General features: G+C 35.8%; 2 protein-coding genes across 6 annotated transcripts in view; one reads left to right on the forward strand and one right to left on the reverse strand.

Moving 5' to 3' along the window:
• GABRG3 (gamma-aminobutyric acid type A receptor subunit gamma3) overlaps positions 1-25732 on the forward strand; it is a 746198-nt gene that overhangs the window by 490237 nt on the left and 230229 nt on the right. The gene's annotated exons all lie outside the window — the stretch shown is intronic.
• Positions 8722-15281, reverse strand: LOC116626208 (proteasome subunit alpha type-1-like). The gene is given in 2 exon segments (XM_032395418.1): positions 8722-10860; positions 10862-15281. Coding segments are annotated over 2 exon segments (786 nt in total). The 5' UTR covers positions 11470-15281; the 3' UTR covers positions 8722-10682.

Genomic DNA, 25732 nt, shown 5'->3' on the forward strand with positions numbered 1-25732 from the left:
TCTTTCTTTCTTTCTTTCTTTCTTTCTTTCTTTCTTTCTTTCTTTCTTCTTTCTTCTTTTTTTTAGTTTTTCTTTATTTTTCTTTTTAAATTTGGCTTTGTAAGTGGATCAGCACAACTTTAGTTGTGTTTAAACCCCTTGAGTGAATTAGGTTACCACCTTTTACCATTGGATTTTTTAAATTAAAGGACCTAATGAGTCTCTTCAGTGTTCCAAAGGCCCTCTCCAATCTTCTGAGTGGGTTCAAGATAAGTGAAATATTAGCAGGGTTCTCTTTGGCAGTCTCTTTCTCTGGATCTATCTGTCAAATCTCTGGCTGGTCTGTTTTTTTGTTACTTTCTTCAACTAACATCATAGCCATGTTAGCCTTCATAGTTTGCCACTGAAATTTCTATTGTTTTGAAACAAATATTCTATTTTTAATAGGATTTTCCCACACTCTGCTCCAAATAAAATAAGCCTTGTCTGACAGTGCAGCAGAGCTGCCCGCACTCAAGGGATGCCCCAACAACCAGGGAAGAACGTACATTCATGGAGCTGAGAGTGGGTAAAGCAATCCATGACCAAAAAATGACATAGATTTCAGAGTTTATATCCAGTTCAATAGCTTTCTTTAATGAATTATTCCTGACTTGTTGTATGTTCTTCAGCCAGTATCTAGAGATTAAATCATAATTTTTGAAAACGTTTTTAACTTTATCATTGTTTTTTTTGGAAAAGGATTAACCAAGCTCCTCTCACAGACATTCTGCTACCATGGATTACTTTTGTTTTTTCTTGGATTTCAGAAAAATGGAATTATACAGTGTGCACTTGTGTGTGCATATGCATGTGCGTATATATATCTGACATATTTTGATAGTTTAAAAAAATTTTCCATGTTAATATTTGTGTCAGTAGTTTCTCTACTTTTTAATTTTTCTAATTTATTAATAATTTTGCCTTCACATAGAAACTTGAGAAATAGTATAGAGAATACCTGTGTATGTTTTACCCAGAATCTCCCAATATAGTATGCATGATCAGACAAGGAAATTGACATTGATAAAATATATTAACTGAATGACAAACCTTATTTGGATTTTTTTTTCCTCAATTCACCATGACCTTTATTTTTTTTTATTTGGATTTTACCAGTTTTTAAATTCACTGTGTGTATGTGTGTGTGTGTCTATGAAAATTTATCATGTGAATAAATTCATGCAGCCTCCACTATAATCAGGACACAGGGCTATTTTATTGCTTAAAAGAAATCCTCTATCATTTTATATTCATATCCTCTACCTAAATCTAACTAGTCATAACCATTAATCTGTTTTCCATAATTGATTTTATCATTTCAAGAATGTTATATAAGTAGAACAATAGAGGATGCAAACTTTTTGAGGCTGTCTTTCTTCACTCAGAATAATGTCACCCAAATTGTTGCATGTATCAATAGTTTCTTCCTTTTATTGCTGTATAGTATTCTACTGTATGGATTTAGTGTAGTTTGCATATCCACTCAGCCATTGATATTTAGATTGTTTTCAGTAATTACAAAGAAAGCCACTATGAAATCTTGTACGCAAGCTGTTATATGAACATAAGTTTTCATTTTTGTACGGTAAGTAATCTGGTATGGGATGGCTAAGTTGTATGGAAGGTGAATGCTTAATTTTATAAGAAATTGCCAAAATGTTTTTTAGAGTGACTCTATCATTCCGTATTCTCACCAGCAACGTAGGATGTATCCAGGTGCTCTGTACTAATCCCATTATTAGTTTTACCAGCATTTTTTTTTTTATTTTAGTCATTCTGCTTTAACTTGAATTTACCTTTTGGCTAATAATGTTGAATATATTTGCAATGCTTATTTGTCATCTATATGTTTTCTTTAGTGATCTGTTTGCCCATTTTCTAATTACACTGTTTTCTTACAATTGAGTTAAGAAAGTTCTTTATATATTTTTGATAGAAACAATTTCTTAAATGTATGATTTGCAAATATTTTCCCCCAACCTGTAGCATACATTTTTCTTCTATTAATAGTGTCTTTCACAGAGATAAAACTTTTGATTTTGATGAAATTCAGTCTACCAATTTTTTTCTTTTATGAATTTTGATTTTGTGTTGAATCTAAGAACTCTTCAGTTAATTTTAGATCATGAAGATTTTCTATATTTTTATAAAATATTATAGTTTTGTTATACATTTACATCTATGACCCATTTAGAGTTAATATTTGAATTCTATAAGGTATAAGGTTTAAATTAAAGTTCATTTTGGCCTATTGTTTTATGTGCTGAAAAGACTATCAACTCTCTATTAAATTAATTTTGCATCTTTGTAAAAAAAATGTTGGTTATACTTGTATGAGTCCTGGACTGTCTTTTGTTTCACTGATCTAGAGTTTATCCCTATGCTAACTCCACACTATATTTATCATTGTATCTATATAGTAAGTCTTTAAATTAGGTAATGTGAATTCTGTAACTTTATTCTTTTACAAAATTGTTTTACCTACTCTAATTCCTTTTCCTGTACATAGGAGATTTTGAAATAGCTTTTCTATAGTTACAAAAAAAAAATCTTCCGGATTTTGATAGGAATCTTATGGTGCTAGTGGCTACTCCAAGAATTACAGTATACATCCTTAATTTATCATGGTCTAGCAATGTCAACATTTTACCACTTAAGTGGACTGCAGAAACCTCAGAGGCACTTACATTTCTTTACCTACCCTTCTAACTTTTATGATATAAGTGTTTTAAATATTTCTACTATGAACATTGAAAACTACATTAGGTGGTGTTATTAATTTTATTAAACCATCAAACATAATCTTTCAAAAAAAACTCTAGAGAAGAAGAGTGTATTATAATAACTCAGATATTTATCATTTTTATCACTCTTCTTAATTTTATGTTCCATATTTCCCTCAGTTGTCATTTCTTTCTGTCTGAATAACTTTCTTTACCAATTATTTTAGAATGGGTCTAATACCAAAAGGTTCTCCTAGTTTTATTTATTTATTTTTTTAAATTTAAGAATGTCTTTTTTACCTTTATTCTTAAAGGTTATTTTTCCTAGAGCTCAAATTCTAGATTGACAGTTTTCTTTCAGCATCTGGCAAATTTCATGCCATTTTCTTTAGGCTCTCATGATTTCTGATGAAATATTAATCTGAATAGTTATTCCCCTGTAAGTATGTAAGTAATGTCTCATGTCTCTCTGGATACTTTCAAGGTTTTTTGTTTGTTTGTTTTGTTTTTGTTTCTTTGTGTTCTTCTTTTTTTTTTAATTCCAGAAATTTGATTATGATGTGTCTGGGTGCAGATTTCTTTGACTTTATATTTTTTGGAGTCTCTCAGCTTGAATCTGTACATTTCTGTCTTTCACCAATATTGAGAAGTATTCTTCCATTATTACTTCAAACATATTTTTTTCCCACACCACACTTTTCCTTTTCTCCTTCTTGGACTTTCATAATGCAAATATCAGTTTTCTTGTATATCTCCTTGAGGCTCTGTTCCTATTTTTACAATTGATTTTCTATATTTTGTTTAGATTGGAAAGTTTCTAATCCTATCCTTCTATCTTCAAATCCACTGATTCTTTTCTCTGTCATCTCCGTTCTGCTTTTGAGCCCATCCACTGACTGTTTTATTTTAGTTACTTCATTTTTCAGTTCTAAAATTTTCATTTAGTTCTTTTGTATATCATCTGTTTATTTGCTGAGATTTTCTATTTCCCCATATGCTTAAAGACTGTTTTGAATTATTTGTTAAAGCATTTTTTAAGCACTGCTTTCAAATCCTTGTCAGATAAGTACACCACATGTGTTTTCTTGGTGTTGATGTCTGCTGATTATCATTTGTCATTTCAATTGGGATTTCACTTTTCTTGATATGTTGAGTAATTTTGGATTGTATCCTAGACATTTTGAGGATGAAATTATGAGACTTCTGTACCTATTTAAATCTATTATTTTAGCAAAAAATAAATCAGTTGGTTTCCAAATACATATTCTGGCTCACATTTGTGAGCTCTCATTTGAATGTTAATTTTATTTTCAAAGTCTATGCAGCACTATTCTGGCCCACCCTACTTAGTACTATCCAGAGGCCATTTTTAATCACATATTCCATATTCTAGTTCATTTATTAAAGCTTTTCTCTGTTTATTCTGGTTGGTTTCATTCATGCACAACTTGGGTGTGTGCCCAGGACTCAATACACTGCTATGAAGTATTTTTTTTTCCAGTTTTATCCTCTTTAGGTGGAGGAGGTTGGAAGCCAACTCTGCTGTTATTTGTTTAGTACACACTGGAGATGACTGGCAGGTCTCTGTCCCCCAGTGTTGACAGACCACTGGAGAGTGGATGAGCAATATCTTTGCTCATAAGAGTGCAGAGTTGGTGGACTTTAGAGTGTTCCACCCCACAATCTCTACAGCACTTTCTGGGCAAGGTGAGAAGTATTGCTATTTTTGTGGCATTCACCTGGAGTAAAGCAGATATAGCCCCCCAAATTTTTATCTTGCAGGTCTACATTCTTCCTTATCTCTTGATTAGAAACAGTGGATTGTGTGTGTGAATGTGTATGTGCATACATGCATGGAGACATGTGAGTGCACATATGTATATTTGTCACTGGCATTTTCAAGTTGAAAATTTCTCAGTTTCCCAGGCCAGTGTATACAGGAGATATAAATATAAAATCCCAAGAAACTCACCACCATGTCTTCTCTTTTTAAAAATTATATTTATATTCTAGTTAGTTAACATACAGTGTAATATTGATTTCAGGAGTGGAATTCAGTGATTCATCACTTACATACAACACTCAGTGCTGGTTAAGGTACAACAAGTACCTTAATACCCATCACTCATCTAGTTCATTCCCCACCCACCTTCCTGCATCACCCCTCTGTTTGTTCTCTATCTTTAAGAGTCTCTTATGGTCTGTTTCCCTCTTTCTCTTTTTCTCCCTCCCATATGTTCATCTGTTTTGTCTCTTAAATTCCACAAATGAGTGAAATCATATGGTATTTGTCTTTCTCCAACTGACTTATTTCACTTAGCATAATACACTCTAGCTCCATCCATGTCATTGCAAATGGCAAGATTTCATTCTTTCTGATGGCTGAGTAATATATATATACACCACCTCTTCTTCATCTATTAATTAGTCAATGGACATTTGGGCTCTCTCTATAGTTTGGCTATTGTTGATAATGCTGCTATAAACATCAGGGTGCATATATCATTTTGAATCTGTATTTTTGTATCTTTTGGGTAAATACCTGGTAGTGCAATTGCTGGATTGTAGGGTACTTTTATTTTTAACTTTTTGAGGAACCTCCATGCTGTTCACCAGTGGCTGCACCAGTTTACATTCCCAACAGTGCAAGAGGGTTCCCTTTTCTCCATCCTTGCCAACACTTGTTATTTCTTTTGTTGTTGAGTTTAGCCATTTTGGCAGGTTCACCACCATGTCTTCTTTTGAGTCTCAAAGTCCCTAGCCATTCTAGCTTCTTTATCTCCTTTCAGAGTATTCTGATAGTTGCTTTATACATATTGCCCAGGATTTTGAGTTGTGATCAGCAAGAGAAAAAGGGTGGAACATGTTTATTTCATCTTTTCTGGACTTTTAAAAATGAGTGTTATTCTGTTGTATGAATATACCAAAATTTGTTTTCTCTTCTTTTGTAAGTAGACAGTTGGGTTGATTTCAGTGTTTTGTGTTTTTTTGTTTTGTTTTTTGTTTGTTTTTTTTTTAGTTATGAAAAGCTGTTATAAAAATTCTTGTTTAACTTTCAAATATTTTCATTTTTCTTAGGTAAATGGAAGTCATGGTCATAAGAAATCTATTTTTACATGGATGAAAACAATCAAAGAATGCCGGATAATAAGGGGTTTTTTTCTTTGAGTTTTTAGAGTTTCACACCTAATTTAGAGAAAGTAACAGTACTTTTAATAAAATAATGCAGGAGCACCTGGCTGGTTCAGGTGGTAGAGTGTGTGACTTTTGATCTCAGGGTTGTAACTCAAGCCCTGTATTGGGTGTAGAGATCACTTAAAAGTAAAATCTTAAAAAAAAATCAGTGCTACTTTTAGTACAAAATGGTTGACTGAGCATGACATTAACTTCTCTTTCATTCATAATCCTGCCAAAATTATAGAAAATATATGAAAATAAAATAATTTCATAACATCACAAAAATTGAAAAAGGGTTTCATTGTTAGAACAGACTATTAAAGAACATATGAAAAATAAAAGTCAATGGAGTATTATACAATAATAAAGATAAATAAACTATGATGACATCCAATAAGGATAACTATAGAGCAATATTATATTTAATGGAAAAATTCTCAGAAGATTATTTACATCATAGATTGTTTACTTAATGGTGACCTTTATAGAAAGTAAAAAAATGACATGTGTATATATGTATGTGTGTGCATACACACACACACACACACAGAGGCACTACAACTATATAAAAGGAAATCTGGGGAATAATAAACACTAAGATAATTATTCCACTGTGGGTATGCAAGTGGGTGGGTTTGAGGGAGACTGCCAAGTTAGATGCAGGTGTTATTGAAGTCCTAATTTTTACTTCAGGTGGTAGTTTGTAGGAGCTTATTATACCATTAAAAATATCTAGCTGAATAAATTAATAAAAGGAGACTTTGAATGGACGAATGACAAGTGTATATCATGAAACAAAGATAATGATTCATCCAATTATGCGCTCCCAAGATCCTTAAAAGAAAGACAGAGAGACAGGAAGGAAGGAAGGAGAAGGAAGGAAGGAGAGTTATGACTTGCAACTGAAAGAACCCTGACATATAATATCTCTCTTAAACTGCAGTCCTATAAATCAATACCAAAAACCTAAATAAATAAAGTCCACAATGCAATAGGAAGATGTGCATATAATACAAACAGGAAATTCACACAGAAAAACACAAATGGTAATTTAACAAAAAAATAGTTGCATATCAATAAAATACAAAATATAAGTAAAAATAACAGTGAGTTGTTATTTTAAACTATGAAAGTAGCAACAATTAAACTGTTTGAAAGGGCCCAATGGTGAGTATGCATGGAGTTTTAAAATAACATAAATCAATATATCACCTTGAAAGTATCTTGGTATTCAATGCAAGTTTTATTTAAACCTTCAATCTTTCTTCCAAGTGGGAAAATATTTCCTGTACCACAGAGAACTGATCAGATGCCTATATAAGTTAAAGGCTTATCCGGCCAAATTTTGTGCCAATGCAACCAGTGTTATCTGAGGTCAAATGGATTCAAGATACATGGATTATTTTGATAAATAATGTGTAATATTTGTATGTGTGTACCCTCAGAAAAATGCTGGCCATTGACTACATTTTATTACTCAGCATATATTCTTGAACTTTTAAAGTGATGTCTTCTTGCTTTTAGTCCATCCCACAATTTAATTCTGATTGATAAAATATATACATATGACAGCACCCAATTGTCACACCTACTCAGAGTAAGCTATTTAAATGGTCTGTGCTAAAAAAATTAATTTGGTAAAATGCTTAAGTTTAGTTAAATATTTAGTTAAATATTTGGTTTCCATTTTTCCTTTAACAAATATAGAAAAAATAAAACAATTTTAAAAAGCATGTTGTGGTTTATCCTCCTTTATGGTTAAATTTATTTATTTATTTATTTATTTTTAAAAGATTTTATTTATTTATTCATGAGAGACAGAGAGAGAGAGAGAGAGAGGCAGAGGGAGAAGCAGGCTCCCAAGGAGCAGGGAGCCTGATGCGGGACTCGATCCCAGGACCCTGAGATCATGACCTGAGCCGAAGGCAGATGCTTAACCATCTGAGCCACCCAGGCGCCCTTTATGGTTAAATTTAAAAGCAGTACAAAATATGCAGGCATAAAACTGCCTCCAGGGTATAAAAAATGTCATGAAGCCAAGGAAATATGCAAATATTATTCAAGAACAAAGAATGTAATCTATCTCACCTCTTATGCTAACTTTTTGTGTGCTAGGAATCTATTAAAGAATGTATAAAAATATAAATGTCAATGTTAAAAGTATAAATTTCTCATGATGCTCCTAGTGACATGTTTGCTATTTTTATTGCTTTAGCTTTTTAAAAATCAAATACTCATAGTGGTAAAATCATATAGGAGAAATATTTTTTTAAAGATTTTATTTATTTTTTTTGATAGAGAGCATAAGTAGGCAGAGAGGTAGGCAGAGGAAGAGAGAGAGAGAAGCAGGCTCCTTGCTGAGCAGGGATCCCAACGCTGGGCTCTATCCCAGGACCCTGGGATCATGACCTGAGCCGAAGGCAGCCACTTAACTGACTGAGCCACCCAGGCACCCCTCATACAGGAGAAATATTGAGCAATAAATACTTTAATGAGTAATGCTTCATAAATAATAATACTTCAAGTCAATTTTGCTCCTTTGATATGTGACCTCATTAGAAAATTGGAAAACAAACCACTGTTGTTTATTGTTAACATTAGTTGCTCTGTAGAAATTATATTTGACTTCACTAGGAATAGATTATAAACTGTGAACAGCTTGTAATTTCTAAAATACAAGTTAAGAAAGCCACCAGGAGTGCCTGGGTGGCTCAGTTGGTTAAGCATCTGCCTTCGGCTCGGGTCATGATCTCAGGGTCCCGGGATTGAGCCCCACATCTGGCTCCCTGCTCCCTCCCTCCCTTTCTCTCTCTTTATCTCTTTCAAATAAATAAATAAAATTTAAAAAAATGAACAAACCAAAAATAAAGTTTGATAGTTATTCTCCTTTGAAGCACTGGACTTCAAACTGTTGACATGATTTTATTTGTTTTACTGCGATAACCATGAACCTATTAGATTAGTATTTAGCAGCATGGTACACCCCAGAGTGTCAGTAAGCCCAAGCACCCAAAATACAAATATAGTTCATGGACTGAATGAAGTGGATTCATTCATCCCTTCATCCCTCCTCATGGCCCCCATTCTGTCACCTCATCCTAGTGACCCTGGGGAACATGGTATGTTGTCTGCACTTTTGTCCCTGCTCATTTCTATGGGTGTCCCACAATGAGTCAGATAAGAACTAGAGATCCATTCCATCTTTTGTCATCTAGCTAAACCAAGAAGGAAGGCTAATGAAATCCTTTGTTAGGTCTTTATGGTCTGTCTGGAGATTTTCTCACCAGTTCTGGAAAGTCTATGGTATTCTGATCAAAGGATGCAATTAGACATCCCTCAGGTATAAAACAGCACCTAATGCAGGCTGGGAACCAAATATTCACATAACTTCCCAGAAGACCTTGTAAAGAAAAAAAAAATAGCCCCTGTTTTCATGCCCACAGGAATTGTTTTAAAATCTTGTTTAAAACGTGCTGACACAATCTCAGTCCATATTTGGCAATGTTATTCATTAACCATGTAACTAGACCAGAATGACTCCAGGGAAGGAAAAAGCAAAGGGCAAGACGTTGTCCAGGTTTTTGCTCCACATAACCACATAAGCTTAGATGAAAATAACTTGCTGAAATCTGGTTTAAGGAGTTAATTCGCAATTCCAGTACATACACTGTGACATGCATCATTGCCAGGAACGGCCAGCAATCCCTGCACCGACGGATGAAAGATTACTCCAAACTTCAAGTTGTTACTTGAGCTTCATGTTCAGTAAATTTGGGAAATGCTTTACTTGGTTTTGGTTTCTTGGCTTTGTTTTTACTAAAAACCAACATCATGGATAAGAGAGCCACAAATCTGTTAGATAAGGAAGATTCTTAAGAAAGAAACACTGTGGCTTCTTGCAATGTATATCAATTATGAACATGGACAATTTGGAGCAACCAAACATTTACCTGCTCACTTGGCCTTTTGTCATTGATCTGGTTGATGTCTTTCACATGCAAACTAAAGAAAAGCTTGAGAAAAAAGTTTTATTTACTCAGAGAAACATAACTATGTGAATATCATATTAAATAATGTCAATGTTTTCCTCCAAAATTTTCTCTGAAACTTGGCAGTTTTTCTTGGAAGCTTCTATGGTTATTTTAGATATGTGAAACATTTTCTAAGGGAAATAGAATGTTTACTTTCTTTCAATGTACTTAGTAGAATATATTCAGTCAATGGAGCATAGAAACCCTGTGTAAAGTCTCATATTTTTATTTAGAGAGGTATATGCTAAAATAGAAAGAGAGAAAAAGTCAGGAAATCAAGAACTGCAAATAAAATGAAAGGACGGTGAATGTTTTTTCTCTGCCTCTGCTCCCAATGTTAGTGGAGGTAATAACTCAAAACAAACCACCACCAACAAAATGATGGTGATCAAACTACTTTTTTTAATGTACTGGGAGTTATGTGTGCTTGTCCTTTACATTCAAAATTAAAACTATTTTTTTTCAGGTGAAACAATTTTATTTCACAGTTGTCTTTAAAACCACAAAGACACTATGTTCATCATATAAAAACATCAGTACAGATACCTATACTTTCTAGAAAATGATTATATAGACGCTCTCAAAGAAAAATGCACACCATTATATGGTTTCAAACAAGTTGCTAGGGAAAAACACATCTGGACTGATTCCTACGTATAGATTATTATCATCAGTACATGTTCCTGCATTCTTACAGGTTTGATAATAAACATACAGACTGGCTTGTAACTTAATGTTCCATCGGTTCATCAGCCTTTTCTGCAGGTTCATCAGCAGGTTGAGCAGGCTGTGCCTTTCTCTGTGGTCTTTCTTCAAGACCTTCCAGGAATGGAGATACATCATCATCATCATAAATCGTAAACTCCAAGTCTTTACCAACAATTCCAATGGAAACATTCTTTGTAGTTCTGTTCTGCAGGAAGTATCTCTCGTAAGGCATGCAGACCATGTTTAACCAGTTCATTCAAATTGCACTCCATAAATCCAGACATATGTCTCTCCAAGTAAGTACGAGCTGATTGAGAACAGGCTCCGATGGACATGGCTCTACAGTCAAAATAGTTGGCAGATGGACAGGTTTTGAAAATGTGAGGGCCGATATCTTCATAACCAGCAATAAGCAGCCCAACACCATATGGTCTCCAGCCATATCGTTGTGTTGGTATCTGGATCTTGCTTCCAATTAGAGATACAAGATGAGACACATGAAGAGGTCTGTCAAATACAAATCTGGAATCCAAACACTCTTGGTGCATAAAATTACATAACAGTCTAACATCAGCAGTAAGTCCCGCAATTGAGATACCAATATGGTTGTCAACATGGAGAATTTTTTTCTGATGAGCTGCAAGCTCTGACTGTGCTCTCTTCAATGCAACCAACACTGCATGGGTTTTTGATTTCAGACCAGCTGTGGCTGAACCTTGCTTGACAGCTTCCATTGCATACTCAATTTGATGAATCCTGCCCTGAGGGCTCCAAACAGTGACATCATTGTCATACTGGTTGCAAAACATGGTTCCGGCGCGGGTCTGCCTGCAGCCTCCTGCAGAAGTGGGGGTTCAGGAGGCTCAAAATTAAAACTATTTTTTCTTTTGAATGAAAAAAATACCCTAATTTAATTTCTTCCCTTATGTTATTTCATACATTTAATGAGCATTCTGGAGGAAGTGCATTAAAGAGTTATCTTAGTGATAGTATTTATCAAAGAAATGTTGAATAATATCTCCAATTTGAATGACATATGAACATAGAAAAAGTATGTAAAACTGTATGTGTAGTTCATATATCTCCATCCATATATTTTTATTTTTGGACACTGGTCTTCCAAAATGACAATATAATTCACATTTTACATGAACACTTGCCACATGCCTGGTACTAAAAATGGAATACATTCTTTTTCCTCCAGAAATTTACATGTTAGTCAGACAATGCAAAGATCATGAAAAAAAATAAATAGAGTATCCATGCCCTCAACCTCCATTAGATTTTTATGTGGATATGTCAGAAGAACTGCATTCTAAATTTGGTTCAAGGAATCTGGTCAGAATTTTCTTGAGGTGGTCCAAAAGTCTTCAATTAATGTATCCCCTGTAGCCATCAGTTTTCTCAATGTGTATGTGTATGTGTCCAAGAAAGCATCTCTGATATCCTGCCAAAAGAACCAAAGTAATTTCTATTTTTCCTCCAGCAAGTTTTCTGGTTTTATTAAATATAAAATAGTCCCCTTAATTTCCTAGTGCTATTGCAGATTTCATTTCCTTCTATTGAATTCTTTGCTTTGTAAGCTGTGACTTTTATGTACTATAGACTCAGATGCTCTCCACTGTTTCAGTCACTCTTGGGCAGCAAGTACTTAATTGGTGAATTAACTGTTTTTGACTCTAAGGACCATGTTTAGTATAACAGGGGAAGTATGCACATGAATTGTTTCTCTGTAGTTTAGAATAGTTGATTTTTCCCTAAATTCAATACCAGGAGTTTCCCAAGTTTCTAGGAAATGGAGCCAGATGCATGTATTCTTGAGAATATCACCCAAATTTGGGTGCTGAGGATACACACACAGTGTTCATGAGAGATACTAAGAGGAAAGGATGCTGGCCTCCATGTTAGAAATATCAGTGATTTGAGAAATAGGCAGGTTTTTAAAGGAAATGATATCTGGGAAAGTGAACTGGCATGGAGAATTTTGTCCCCGACAACCATATCGAGTGGGAATGCAACACGGAAGCTGTGATGCTGGGCAGCAAACTCCCAGGCAGATGATACCACTGCAATATGATCTTTTCTCCTGAATTCCTAGGATCTGTGGAGTTGGAGGAAGGCATGAGAAGGACTAAAGAACAAATCACCTGAGGGGTTAGACACAAATTTTAAGTGTTTAAATACATATTTTGAGGTTTAAATACATAGTTTAAGTTTGTAACCGTCTCTGGGTATTTTTTGTCAATGGAAAAAAAAAAGGTAGTGGGTTTCCACACATAAAATGTCTGAAATAAAAATTATAAGATGACTTTTCTTGCTGGAATCACAATATTCGTTTTATAGGGAATACTGTTTGACCATGCCTGTTTAGCTCTGGAGAAATTTTGCTTTATTGTGTAGCAAACAACAACAATAAAACAAAGAAACAAAAAATAATACATCATCAAATAAGAAGAATTAATGTAAATTAATATGTGAAGGCATTATTTTCTGCATATATGATTATCATTCTCAAAATTTAAAGAGAGACAAACCTATATTTGTTGAGATATAAAAATAACAAAGAGACAGAGAGAAGCTCATGCTTAGGCATGAGAATACAATACTGTGCTAGACTGAAATTTTACTGACTCATGTTCATTAACCATACTTCCAGAGCTTTACCAATGCAGGAGTTCTATCGAAAGCATTTAAGTTTTCTTTGTTTGGAACTAACATTCATTTGAACAATCCAAATTTTAGGTTCCCTTTCACTGGCTCTAATCTTATCACATGAAGCAGAAAAACAGGGATCTAAAGGGGAAAACTAGTTTATCAGTACTGATACTTAATTATGCAATACTTTGGTTTTCTCAACTGAGAAAATGAGCTATGCACAGGAAATGAGACTTTCTGGGGGATATTAGAAATACAAATAGACCCACAGTTGGATGGCTCAACCATTGTAGAAAATTGTTTGATGCTATCTCCTAAGCTTAAATATATACCTATTCTATGACCTGGGAATCCCACTCCTAGCATATACTCAAGAGAAATGAGTGCCCACAAAGAATATTAAAAAATATTCCCTTCAGCTTGGTTCAAAGTTCCAAACACCCATCTACAGAAGAATGGACAAACAGTAGTACCTGCATACAAATAAATGCTCCTCTGCAATAAAACATGGAATATTGATATAAGTAACATGATGAATCTCTCAGACATTAAAAAGCCAGACACACACAAAAAATGTATACTGATTCTAATTATATGAAATTCAAGAACAAGAGAAAATAATGTATGACAGTGAAGGCAGTATTCCCTAGGACTATGTGCTAGGTAGCATACAATTTCGATTTCAGGAAAGTTTTTTGTTTCAATAAAATGTGAACACACCAAGTGATTAGGATTTTCCTGTTTATCCCCCATCACAATATGAATATTTAAAATTTCTATTATTGTTTAAATTCTAAAAAGCTAACCACAGGGTTGACTTTCTCTAAGATTTTTTGTAACTCTGACTTCAACTACTTTTCTCCAATAGCTGTTTAAACACTGCTATACAAATGAATTTTCCATGTAATGCTTCATAAGAATTATATAAAATTTCATTTATGGTAAGGAAGTAATTTGCCAAGTTCATTTTTTCTCAGATGCCAATTTTGTGGTTCTCAAAAAAAAAATAGCTTGCAAATATCATGAATTGAAAGCTGAGTTTTTATCCAACTGTAGAGCAAAGCTCCCACACAAAAGAATTTGTTTTAATATCTGTTTCTTAAAACCTTTGGTAATGTTTTCTAAGCACAGCAATATTGACTGACAAAGAAATGCACTTTGATTTGTTACCAAATCATTTTCTAGATATTATATCTGCCGTTTTTACAGAAGCAGAAAGAATAAGTTTTCAAAAACCAGTATTGAACATTTTTTATTCTGTGAGAAACCTTTTATAGCATATAAGCATAGTCTGGATTCCTAGGGCTTTTCCTTTCCTAATGCTGCCTACTAGAAGAAGGATGATTTTAACATACGCCACATGATAGCTATCTTTTGGTGTTTTCTTGAAAGAAAAATTCAACTGAAATCAAGAATTATGGAGTGGCAAATGAAGAGCCAGGTATTAACAAAGCAAAAACTGAAACCATATTGCATTCACTAGAAGTATTCATTAAAAGAAAATATGAGTGAGTGCCTTAGTACGTTTTTTAACATTGAAAAAAATTATATTGAACTATAACATACATACAGTATAGGGACAAGTTGATGAATTTTCACATACATGCTCACCCATGTAACCACCACTCAGATCAACATATAAAACCCTCTAGAACTCCAGAAGTCTCCCTCGTGCCCTTTCTAGTCAATCCCATTACATATCAAACGCCAAACAGAGGTAACATGGCATTTTGAATTCTTTCTCCACTGATTACTTTTACCTCTTTTTGAAGTTCTTATAAGTTGTACCATTTTGTATGTAATCTTTTTTGATACTTTCATTTATCATTTTGTAAGATTCATCCATGTGTGTACAAGTAGTTCATTCTTTTTATTACTGAGTAATATTCCAGTGTCTAAGTATACCATAATATTTTAATTCATTGTATTTTTAGTGTGCAATGGATTATTTCAAGTTATGGGTATAACCAATAAACTATACCACAGTATTGGTATAGTTTATTGGTTATATATATATATATATATATATATAATTTCTACTGGGTATACAATTAGCAGGGTGGGGTGGTGCGCTTCTGTCTCTGGAATGATGGAATAGTGAGGTAGCCCTGCTGATAGCTTGATTTCAGCCTAGTGAGACCAATGTGACTTTTGACCTACAGAACTGTAAGTTAATAAATTTTCATGATTGGATTATAGTTAGGGTTTCAACCTGTTTCAATCTATCTGTATTATTCAATCTAAAATGTGCCTTGTACAGAGAGTGAATTGTTGGATCTTTTTTTCTCTTCAATTTATTCTGTAAATATTTGCCTTTCAATTGAATATTTAGTGATTTTACATGTAATGTAATTACTAATGAGGTAGGATTTACAACTGACATTTTCTATTTGTTTTCTATATGTCTAATGTCTTTTTTGTTCCTTTATTTCTCCACTTCTGCCATCTTTTGTGTTAAATATACATTTTCTAGTGTACCACTTTAATTTCCTTTTTTTGATTACTAAATGTTATGTTCCTAGTGTTTTCCCTAGAGATTACAATTAGCATCTCAACTTAAAACAATCTAGTTTAAGTTAATACTGATTTAATTTTAATAGTTTACAGAAAATTTGTTTTAAAGTTTTTTATAATATGTGACATTTTCCTCTTCCCCTCATTATTATTGTCATTATCCTATAAATTACATTTTTTACATCATATGCATTGTATTTCAAATCATATGAGAGTGGAAAGCTTTTATAAAAATACATTGATGCTTTTATTCATTATGTTATGCTCATTATAAGTATAGCCACCATCGGTTACCACACAATACTATTACAATATCATTGATTATATTCTTTGTGCTGTGTCTTTTATTTTTTTTTGTGCTGTCTTTTATTACCATGACTTATTCATTCCATAACTGGAAGCCTGTATACTTAAATTTTAAAAAATAATAAATAAATAAAATTACAATTACAATTTGAAAAAAGTACATTGATACTATTTTTTATATTTGCTTATGTGGTTACATTTACCTTGACTCTTTGTGTGGCTTATTTGTCTTGCCTCTTCATTTCAGCTGGAAGGCCCTTTAGAATTTCTTGTAGGGGTGGTATGCTAAAAACTGATTCTCTCAATTTTTTATTTATTTATTTATTTATTTTTTTCCTGAACAGTGCTTCTTTTTTTTTTTTAATTTTTTATTGTTATGTTAATCCCCATACATTACATCATTAGTTTTAGATATAGTGTTCCATGATTCATTGTTTGTGCATAACACCCAGTGCTCCATGCAGAACGTGCCCTCCTCAATACCCATCACCAGGCTAACCCATCCTCCCAACCCCCTCCCCTCTAGAACCCTCAGTTTGTTTTTCAGAGTCCATCGTCTCTCATGGTTCTTCTCCCCCTCCGATTTCCCCCCCTTCATTCTTCCCCTCCTGCTACATTCTTCTTCTTTTTTTCTTTCTTAACATATATTGCATTATTTGTTTCAGAGGTACAGATCTGAGATTCAACAGTCTTGCACAATTCACAGCGCTTACCAGAACACATACCCTCCCCAGTGTCCATCACCCAGTCACCCCATCTCTCCCACCCCACCCCCCACTCCAGCAACCCTCAATTTGTTTCCTGAGATTAAGAATTCCTCATATCAGTGAGGTCATATGATACATGTCTTTCTCTGTTTGACTTATTTCGCTCAGCATAATACCCTCCAGTTCCATCCACGTCGTTGCAAATGGCAAGATCTCATTCCTTTTGATGGCTGCATAATATTCCATTGTATATATATACCACTTCTCCTTTATCCATTCATCCGTTGATGGACATCTTGGCTCTTTCCACAGTTTGGCTATTGTGGACATTGCTGCTATAAACATCGGGGTGCACATACCCTTTTGGGTCCCTACTTTTGTATCTTTGGGGTAAATACCCAGTAGTGCAATTGCTGGATTGTATGGTAGCTCTATTTTCAACTTTTTGAGGAACCTCCATACTGTTTTCCAGAGTGGCTGCACCAGCTTGCATTCCCACCAACAGTGTAGGAGGGTTCCCCTTTCTCCGCATCCCTGCCAACATCTGTCATTTCCTGACTTGTTAATTTTAGCCATTCTGACTGGTGTGAGGTGGTATCTCATTGAGGTTTTGATTTGGATTTCTCTGATGCCGAGCAATATTGAACACTTTTTCATGTGTCTGTTGGCCATTTGGATGTCTTCTTTGGAAAAATGTCTGTTCATGTCTTCTGCCCATTTCTTGATTGGATTCTTTGTTCTTTTGGTGTTGAGTTTGATGAGTTCTTTATAGATTTTGGATACTAGCCCTTTATCTGATATGTCATTTGCAAATATCTTCTCCCATTCTGTCAGTTGTCTTTTGGTTTTGTTGACTGTTTCCTTTGCTTTGCAAAAGCTTTTTATCTTGATGAAGTCCCAATAGTTCATTTTTGCCCTTGCTTCCCTTGCCTTTGGCGATGTTTCTAGGAAGAAGTTGCTGCGGCTGAGGTCAAAGAGGTTGCTGCCTGTGTTCTCCTTTAGGATTTTGATGGACTCCTGTCTCACATTGAGGTCTTTCAACCATTTGGAGTCTATTTTTGTGTGTGGTGTAAGGAAATGGTCCACTTTCATTCTTCTGCATGTGGCTGTCCAATTTTCCCAACACCATTTGTTGAAGAGACGGTCTTTTTTCCATTGGACATTCTTTCCTGCTTTGTCAAAGATTAGTTGACCATATAGTTGAGGGTCCATTTCTGGGCTCTCTATTCTGTTCCATTGATCTATGTGTCTGTTTTTGTGCCCGTACCATACTGTCTTGATGATGACAGCTTTGTAGTAGAGCTGGAAGTCCGGAATGGTGATGCCGCCAGCTTTGCTTTTCTTTTTCAACATTCCTCTGGCTATGCGGGGTCTTTTCTAGTTCCATACAAATTTTAGGATTATTTGTTCCATTTCTTTGAAGAAAGTGGATGGTATTTTGATGGGGATTGCATTGAATGTGTAGATTGCTCTAGGTAGGATTGACATCTTCACAATATTGGTTCTTCCAATCCATGAGCATGGAACGTTTTTCCATTTCTTTGTGTCTTCCTCAATTTCTTTCATGAGTATTTTATAGTTTTCCGAGTACAGATCCTTTGCCTCTTTGGTTAGATTTATTCCTAGGTATCTTATGGTTTTGGGTGCAATTGTAAATGGGATCGACTCCTTAATTTCTCTTTCTTCTGACTTGTTGTTGGTGTATAGGAATGCCACTGACTTCTGTGCATTGATTTTATATCCTGCCACTTGACTGAATTCCTGGATGAGTTCTAGCAGTTTTGGGGTGGAGTCTTTGGGATTTTCCACATAAAGTATCATATCTTCTGCAAAGAGTGAGAGTTTGACTTCTTCTTTGCCAATTTGGATGCCTTTGATTTCTTTTTGTTGTCTGATTGCTGTGGTTAGGACTTCCAATACTATGTTGAATAGCAGCGGTGATAGTGGACATCCCTGTGATGTTCCTGACCTTAGGGGGAAAGCTCTCAGTTTTTCCCCATTGAGAATGATATTCTCTGTAGGTTTTTCATAGATGGCTTTTATGATATTGAGGTATGTACCCTCTATGCCTATACTCTGAAGAGTTTTGATCAAGAAAGGATGCTGTACTTTGTCAAATGCTTTTTCTGCATCTATTGAGAGGATCATATGATTCTTGTTCTTTCGTTAATGTATTGTATCACGTTGATTGATTTGCGGATGTTGAACCAACTTTGCAGCCCAGGGATAAATCCGACTTGGTCGTGGTGAATAATCCTTTTAATGTACTGTTGGATCCTATTGGCTAGTATTTTGGTGAGAATTTTTGCATCCATGTTCATCAGGGATATTGGTCTGTAATTCTCCTTTTTGATGGGGTCTTTGGTTTTGGGATCAAGGTAATGCTGGCCTCATAAAATGAGCTTGGAAGTTTTCCTTCCATTTCTATTTTTTGGAACAGTTTCAGAAGGATAGGTATTAATTCTTCTTGAAATGTTTGGTAGAATTCCCTTGGGAAGCCATCTGGCCCTGGGCTTTTATGTTTTGGGAGATTTTTTTTTTTTTTTTAAAGATTTTATTTATTTATTTTTTGACAGAGAGAGACATAGCGAGAGCAGGAACACAAGCAGGGGTAGTGGGAGAGGGAGAAGCAGGCTTCCGCAGAGCAGGGAGCCCGATGCGGGACTCGATCCCAGGACCCTGGGATCATGACCTGAGCCGAAGGCAGACGCTTAACGACTGAGCCACCCAGGCGCCCTGTGTTTTGGGAGATTTTTGATGACTGCTTCTATTTCCTTAGTGGTTATAGGTCTGTTCAGGTTTTCTATTTTTTCCTGGTTCAGTTTTGGTAGTTGATACATCTCTAGGAATGCATCCATTACTTCCAGGTTATCTAATTTGCTGGCATAGAGTTGCTCATAATATGTTCTTATAATTGTTTGTATTTCTTTGGTGTTGGCTGTGATTTCTCCTCTTTCATTCATGATTTGGTTGATTTGGGTCATTTCTCTTTTCTTTTTGATAAGTCTGGCCAGGGGCTTATCAATCTTGTTAATTCTTTCAAAGAACCAGCTCCTAGTTTCGTTGATCTGTTGTACTGTTCTTTTGGTTTCTATTTCATTGATTTCTGCTCTGATCTTTATTATTTCTCTTCTCCTGCTGGGTTTAGGCTTTATTTGCTGTTCTTTCTCCAGCTCCTTTAGGTGTAGGGTTAGGTTGTGTACTTGAGACCTTTCTTGTTTCTTGAGAAAGGCTTGTATTGCTATATACTTGCCTCTTAGGACTGCCTTTGCTGTATCCCAAAGATTTTGAATAGTTGTGTTTTCATTTTCATTGGTTTCCATGAATTTTTTTAATTCTTCTTTAATTTCCTGGTTGACCCATTCATTCTTCAGTAGGATGCTCTTTAGCCTCCATGTATTTGAGTTCTTTCCGACTTTCCTCTTGTGATTGAGTTCTAGTTTCAAAGCATTGTGGTCTGAAAATATGCAGGGGATGATCCCAATCTTCTGGTACTGGTTGAGACCTGATTTATGACCTAGGATGTGATCTATTCTGGAGAATGTTCCATGGGCACTAGAGAAGAATGTGTATTCCGTTGCTTTGGTATGGAATGTTCTGAATATGTCTGTGAAGTCCATTTGGTCCAGTGTGTCATTTAAAGTCTTTATTTCCTTGTTGATCTTTTGCTTAGACGATCTGTCCATTTCAGTGAGGGGGGTGCTAAAGTCCCCCACTATTATTGTATTGTTGTCGATGTGTTTCTTTGCTTTTGTTATTAATTGCCTTATATAATTGGCTGCTCCCATGTTAGGGGCATAGATATTTACAATTGTTAGATCTTCTTGTTGGATAGACCCTTTAAGTAGGATATAGTGTCCTTCCTCATCTCTTATTACAGTCTTTGGTTTAAAATCTAATTTGTCTGATATAAGGATTGCCACCCCAGCTTTCTTTTGGCGTCCATTAGCATGGTAAATGGTTTTCCACCCCCTCACTTTCAATCTGGGGGTGTCTTTGGGTCTAAAATGAGTCTCTTGCAGACAGCATATCGATGGGTCTTGTTTTTTAATCCAATCTGATAGCCTGTGTCTTTTGATTGGGGCATTTAGCCCATTTACATTCAGGGTAACTATTGAAAGATAGGAATTTAGTGCCATTGTATTGCCTGTAAAGTGACTGCTACTGTATATTGTTTGTGTTCCTTTCTGGTCTATGTTGCTTTTAGGCTCTCTCTTTGCTTAGAGGACCCCTTTCAAGATTTGTTGTATGGCTGGTTTCGTGTTTGCAAATTCCTTTAGTTTTTGTTTGTCCTGGAAGCTTTTTATCTCTCCTTCAATTTTCAATGACAGCCTAGCTGGATATAGTATTCTTGGCTGCATATTTTTCTCATTTAGTGCTCTGAATATGTCCTGCCAGTCCTTTCTGGCCTGCCAGGTCTCTGTGGATAAGTCTGTTGCCAATCTAATGTTTCTACCATTGTAGGTTACATATCTCTTCTCCCGAGCTGCTTTCAGGATTTTCTCTTTGTCTCTGAGACTCGTAAGTTTTACTATTAGATGTCGGGGTGTTGACCTATTTTTATTGATTTTGAGAGGGGTCTCTGTGCTTCCTGGATTTTGATGCCTGTTTCCTTCCCCAAATTAGGGAAGTTCTCTGCTATAATTTGCTCCATTATACCTTCTGCCCCTCTCTCTCTTTCTTCTTCTTCTGGGATCCCAATTATTCTAATGTTGTTTCGTCTTATGGTATCATTTTTCTCTCGAATTCTGCCCTCGTGATCCAGTAGTTGTTTATCTCTCTTTTTCTCAGCTTCTTTATTTTCCATCATTTGGTCTTCTATCTCACTGATTCTTTCTTCTGCCTCATTTATCCTAGCAGTTAGCGCCCCCATATTTGATTGCAGCTCATTGATAGCCTTTTTGATTTCTACTTGGTTCGATTTTAGTTCTTTTACTTCTCCAGAAAGGGTTTCTCTAATAACTTCCATGCTTTTTTCAAGCCCAGCTAGTATCTTTAAAGTGATGATTCTGAACTCTAGATCTGACATCGTACTAATGTCCGTATTGAGTAGGTCCCTGGCAGTTGGTACTACCTCTTGTTCTTTTTGTTGAGGTGACTTTTTCCGTCTTGTCATTTTGTGCAGAGGAGAATAGATTAATGAGAGAACAAAATGCTAGCAGGGTAACAACGTCCCCAGAAAATATACTCTAAACAAATCAGAAAAGACCTGAAGCAGTGGGAAAAGAAAGGGAAAGAGAGAAAAAAGAAAAAGAAAGAAAAAAAGAAAAAAGAAAAAGAAAAAGATAAAAACAAACAAAAGCAGAACAAAACAAAACAAAACAAAAACAGAATGTGATCAAATATGATTAGGCTGGTTTATAGATCAGTGCCACACACTAGATTTTGGGTGTATTTTGGTCTGTTAAAGGAAAGTCCCTCCCAAAATTTTAAAGAAAGAAAAACTTATATATGTACAAAAATAAGGCTTGATATGATGAAGGGATGGAATATGACTGTAAAGATGAAAATTATAAAATATTTTAAAAAAGGATTTGATAAGTTGTTTGAAAAAAGAAAGAAGAGGATTAAAAAAAAAAAAAGAAGAAAGAAAAAAGGGAGAGAATGTGATCAGGCAGGGGAGTAGAAAAAAACCATACACTAGAGATTTAGAGTATATTTTGATCTGTTAGAAGAAACTATCTCAAGATTTTAAAGAGAGAACAACTTATATATATATGCCAAAAATACGGGTAACTACTATGAAGGGATAGAATATGACTTTAAAAATAAAAAATAATTTTGTTTTTTTTTTTAAAAAGGGATTGATAAGACGTTGGTTGAAAAAGGGAAAAAGAAAAATTCAAAAAAAAGAAAAAAGAAAAAAGAAAAAAAGACAGTTAAAAAAAATAATTAACTTTGAAAGACTAAAGAATCATGGTAAAAAAGCCATGAATTCTATGTGCAGTATTCTCCTAGCGCTGGAGTTCTGCCGTTCTCATTGATCGGTAAACTTGGTCTTGGCTGGCTGTTCTCGCTGATCTTCTGGGGGAGGGGCCTGTTGCCGTGGTTCCCAAATGTCTTTGCCAGAGGCAAAATTGCTCCGCCCTTGCCTGTCCGGGTTAAGTAATCTGCTCGGGTTTGCTCTCCGGAGCTTTTGTTCCCTGCAAGCTTTCCGTACAGCTTTGGAGGCGGAGAGTGAAAATGGCGGCCTCCCAGTCTCCGCCCCAGAGGAGCCGAGAACTCGGGGTCCCGCTCCTCAGTGAGCCCCCAGAGAAAAGCAGTCAGTCACTCCCATCTCCCCGGTCTCCGGCCACACTCCGCGCTCACCCGGCCTGTGACCGCACCTTTCTATCTGGTACCCGACCCCGGGTGGAGTCTCCAAACCCAGCAGATCCCCGCGGTGCACTCCCGCACCTCTCCTCCCAGGGGAAGAAGGTGAGTCTCCCCGGATCTGCCGCTTGTTGGGTCCCTGCTGGAGGAGCAGTGGCCCGACTGTGCCGCGGATCATGGTTTATAGCAACCCCGAGCTGAGAGCCCGCGCCTGGGCTCCGTCTCTGCAGCCGGCTTCCCCGCTCCGATACCTGGGAGCTCTGCCGCACTCAGGCACCCCCGGTCTTTCTGTGACCCCGAGGGTCCTGAGACCACACTGTCCCGCGAGGGTTCCACCCCCACTTCGCCACCAGAGTGACGTCCCTCAGCGGAGCAGACTTCTAAAAGTTCCGATTTTGTGCTCCGTGGCTCTATCACTTGCCAGAAGCGGCCGACGGAGGCCCCTCCCCCGCCGTCTATCCTCCCAAATATCGCCTCAGATTCACTTCTCCGCACGTCCTACCTTCCAGAAAGTGGTCGCTTTTCTGTTCAGAGAGTTGTTGCTCTTCTTTTCTTCGATCTCCTGTTGAGTTTGTAGGTGTTCAGAATGGTTTGATCCCTATCCAGCTGAATTCCTGAGAGGAGACGAAATCCAGGTCTCCTACTCCTCCGCCATCTTGCTCCGCCCCTCTCTCTCAATTTTTTAAATCTAGGAATATCTTAGTTCTTTCTTAAATTTTGAAGTATAATTTTGCTGAATGTGGAATTATTGGTTGACAACCTATTTCCTGTGGCAACCTATTTCACTGCTGTCTGACCTCCATTCATTTTCCTGAGAATCCATCTTTTCTCTTACTGATGATCCCTTGTACGTGGTAAGATATTTTTCCCTTGAGGGGCGCCTGGGTGGCTCAGTCCTTAAAGCGTCTGCCTTTGGCTCAGGTCATGGTCCCAGGGTCCTGGGATTGAGCCCCGCATCGGACTCCCTGCTCGGCGGGGAGCCTACTTCTCCCTCTCCCACTCCTCCTGCTTGTGTTCCCTCTCTCGCTGTGTCTCTCTCTGTCAAATAAATAAATAAAATCTTTAAAAAAAAAAGATAGTTTTCCCTTGATTTCAAGATTATCCTTTTGTTTTTGTCTTTTGTCCGTTTGACTATGATGTTTAGGTGTGTGGAACTCATGGAATTTATTCTGCTTGGAATTTATTGAGATTCTTGGATATGTAGATTAATGTTTGACATTATATTTGGGGAGTTTGAAGAAATTATTTTTTAAGTTAGCTTTTCATCTCTCTCTCCTCTCCCTCTGGGCCTCTCATTATGCATGTCAATACACTTGATGGCATCTGAACCAAAGCTCTGTTCATTTTTCTACATTCTCTCTCTTTTTCGGTTCCTCAGACTGAATAAACTGACCTATTTTAAATTTTCCTTGTTCTTTCTTTTGCCAGTTCATATCTCTGTTGAGCCCCTTTTGTGTATTTTTTATTTCACTTATTGTACTTTTCAATCCTATGATGTTTATTTAGTTTTTCTGTATAATTTCTATCTCTTTTCTGCTATTATATATTTGGTGAAATCTAAGGACTTGTAGATATTAATAGGCTAATTCTAAAATTCAGATGGAAAAGGAAAGGAATAATATTTAAAGAATTTTGGAAAGGAAGAACAAAGTTTAAAGCCTAGTATTACCTGATTTTGTATACTACTATAAAGCTAAATCAATCAACATAGTGTTATTGTCCAAAGCATAGACATATAGATCTATGGAATAGCATTGAGGGTCAATAAATAAATCTACACTAACATAGCCAACTGAATTTTGACGAAAATGCAAGGGAAAAGATCATCTTTTCAACAAATAATGCTGGCAAAATTGGACATCCATAAGCACAGAAAAATAAATTTAGACACATACCTAACACTTTACATAACAAGTAACTAAAATGGATCATTGCCATAAATGTGAAATGTAAAACTTGAATATTTCTAGAAGAAAACATGAGACAAATTTTGCCTCATTTGGGGTTCACTAAAAGTAATTCTTAGTACTACTTCAAAAGCATGACCTATAAAAGAAAAAAAAAGGACAAATTAAATTTATTAAATTTAAAATATTTTGCTGTGAAATTAGATACAGTTAAGAGAATGAAAAGATAAGCTACAAACTGGGAGAAAATATTTGCAAATCACATTTGAACAAAGGGCTATACCCAGAATATATGAAGAATACTCCAAAGTTAACAATAAATAAACAAACCTGTAAGAATAGGTAAAAGACTTAAACACTTCACCAAAAAAAGTATATGATGTCAAATATGCATGTGAAAAGATGTTCAACATCATTAATCATTAAAGAACTGTAAAGTAAAACTACACTGAGACATGGATACATACCTGTTAGAATGACAGTTGGTGACTACATTTACCATGGTCAGCACTGAGTAATGTGTAGAATTGTCAAGTCAGGGCACCTGGGTGGCTCAGTCGGTTAACTGACTGCCTTCGGCTCAGGTCATGATCCCAGGGTCCTGGGATCGAGTCCCACATTGGGCTCCTTGCTAGGCAGGAAGCCTGCTTCTCCCTCTCCCCCCCCCCCCC

This window comes from Phoca vitulina, unplaced genomic scaffold (assembly GCF_004348235.1).
Source record: "Phoca vitulina isolate PV1807 unplaced genomic scaffold, GSC_HSeal_1.0 scaffold84, whole genome shotgun sequence".
Classification (NCBI taxonomy): Eukaryota; Metazoa; Chordata; class Mammalia; order Carnivora; family Phocidae; genus Phoca; species Phoca vitulina.